At 43.2% G+C, this 1,695-nt stretch overlaps 1 protein-coding gene across 1 annotated transcript; it reads left to right on the plus strand.

Moving 5' to 3' along the window:
* The first annotated feature begins 13 nt into the window (after nucleotides 1–13).
* Nucleotides 14–1,678, plus strand: LOC109954009 (mixed lineage kinase domain-like protein). Its single transcript, XM_020589442.1, has 4 exons — nucleotides 14–455; nucleotides 545–680; nucleotides 1,164–1,248; nucleotides 1,352–1,678. Exons 1-4 carry the CDS (start codon nucleotides 338–340, stop codon nucleotides 1,508–1,510), a joined length of 498 nt encoding a protein of 165 aa, XP_020445098.1. The 5' UTR covers nucleotides 14–337; the 3' UTR covers nucleotides 1,511–1,678.
* The last annotated feature ends 17 nt before the right edge of the window (nucleotides 1,679–1,695 follow it).

The following is a 1,695-nucleotide window of genomic DNA, read 5'->3' on the forward strand; positions in this document are numbered from 1 at the left end:
AGTCAGGCGCCTGTCTGAACACGAAAACTGCAAAACATTTCTGAACATTACCTAATGTGACACTGACTCTGGTTCAGCTGCTGGTTTCAGACAGCTCCATTCTCTCACGTTCCACTTTATACTCTAGTCTGACATTTTAGTGAATGAAACTTTACTACAAAGTGGAACTGGGATTTTTGGGACGCTGATTATGCAAAATCTCACGAACATGCAGCTTCACACGATCAGGTGGTTTTTACAACAAATTTGTGCAGCAAAGAAGATCTGGTGACTCTGACAAGATGAGACATGAAATGAGACATGTTGTAACTGTCACATATTCCCTGTCAACCTAAACATGTTTCTGTTATGTAGGGAGGTGCGAAACATTTTCACAAAGGAAGTTGAAACCATGAAGCGGTTTGAGTCGCCCAACATCCTGCGAATGTTTGGCATCTGTATCCAGGATGAAGACGGTGAGTGAGCTTCAGGAGGTAACGGAGCATCGGCCACACAGCACCTTTAAAATTCTAGTAATGTGAGGTGTCCTTGTCACTGTCTGCAGGACCCAGCCCCGAATTCCTCATTATCATGGAGTACTGTGAGAAGGGGAGTCTCCGACAGGTTTTGGACTCTGACTGCAAACTGTCCTGGCTCAAGAAAGCTTGTATGTGTCTGGACGCAGCACAAGGACTCTACCGGTCAGTCATATGGTTACTTGACAAATTTATATGTGTAAGAAATGATAGAAACATGGGAAGAAGAGAGGAAAAGCCTCGTTATACAGGTGTGATTAAAAAAGTAAAATGCCATTTTGAATGTGACATTTTATAGGATTATTTGTGCTCATGTGCCATTTTCATCTGTTTAGCTGCTAAATCCTCCACAGTGGTCACCAGTTAGTCTCCAGCTGTCTCTGTGCTTTGCTGCTGAGCAGGCAGTGGCCAGTGGCTTTAACAGCTGCTGGACTAAATGGTAAACATGCCATAAAAGCAAAACAACAAGCTAAAAAGCTGTGAACAGTTGGTGACAAGTTACTGTGGTTTCCCAACTGCAAATGGAGCCTTCTCACTAATGTGATTCAGTATTAACATAGAGGCACTGATTAGAGCAATTTTGCAACTTATTATGAGATGATTTGATGACAATAAATCACACTAATGAGCGTCTGTGTTGGCTCTCAGGCTGCACCAGACTGAAGAAAAGAGTAAGGTGCATGGATGCATCAACAGCAGCAAGTTCCTGGTGGCTGAAGGCTACAGAGTCAAGGTACTGATGCCTGTGCATGCTGGGATTGCTACCAGCTCTCAGAAAGGGTGATATTTTGAGGGAAAGTGAACAAAGTCCTGAGCTGTTGTGTGTTTTCGTACAGTTGGGAGGTTTTGAGTTGGCGAAAACAGAGACGTCGCTGACAAAGCCAAAAAAGGACAAAGGGATCACATCGCTGTGCTATTCCTCTCCTCAGATTCTCAACGACATCAACCACAAGTACAGCAAAGAGTGTGAGATGTACAGGTCAGACACTGCCTGATTAAAGCACTAGAACGACAATGTGATGTCCTTCCTGAGGTCGATAAACACTGACCTGGCAACCCAGACCTTCTTCCTGTTAATGCTTTCTATAAAGGCTTATCATATGATCTATAAACCATGAATAAAGCCATTAGTAACAACTATAAAAAGTTACCTGTGAGCAAGGAACTTGCCTTTTTACAG

The sequence above is a fragment of the Monopterus albus genome, unplaced genomic scaffold, assembly GCF_001952655.1.
Source record: "Monopterus albus unplaced genomic scaffold, M_albus_1.0 scaffold2547.1, whole genome shotgun sequence".
NCBI lineage: Eukaryota > Metazoa > Chordata > Actinopteri > Synbranchiformes > Synbranchidae > Monopterus > Monopterus albus.

What these genes read in the sequence shown, in the direction of transcription:
- LOC109954009 (XM_020589442.1), top strand. Translation starts at nt 338, where the DNA reads ATGTTTCTGTTATGTAGGGAGGTGCGAAACATTTTCACAAAGGAAGTT. An exon ending in CTGTATCCAGGATGAAGACG is followed by an intron (nt 456 to 544) that starts GTGAGTGAGCTT and finishes CACTGTCTGCAG; the next exon opens with GACCCAGCCCCGAATTCCTC. An exon ending in CTGAAGGCTACAGAGTCAAG is followed by an intron (nt 1,249 to 1,351) that starts GTACTGATGCCT and finishes GTTTTCGTACAG; the next exon opens with TTGGGAGGTTTTGAGTTGGC.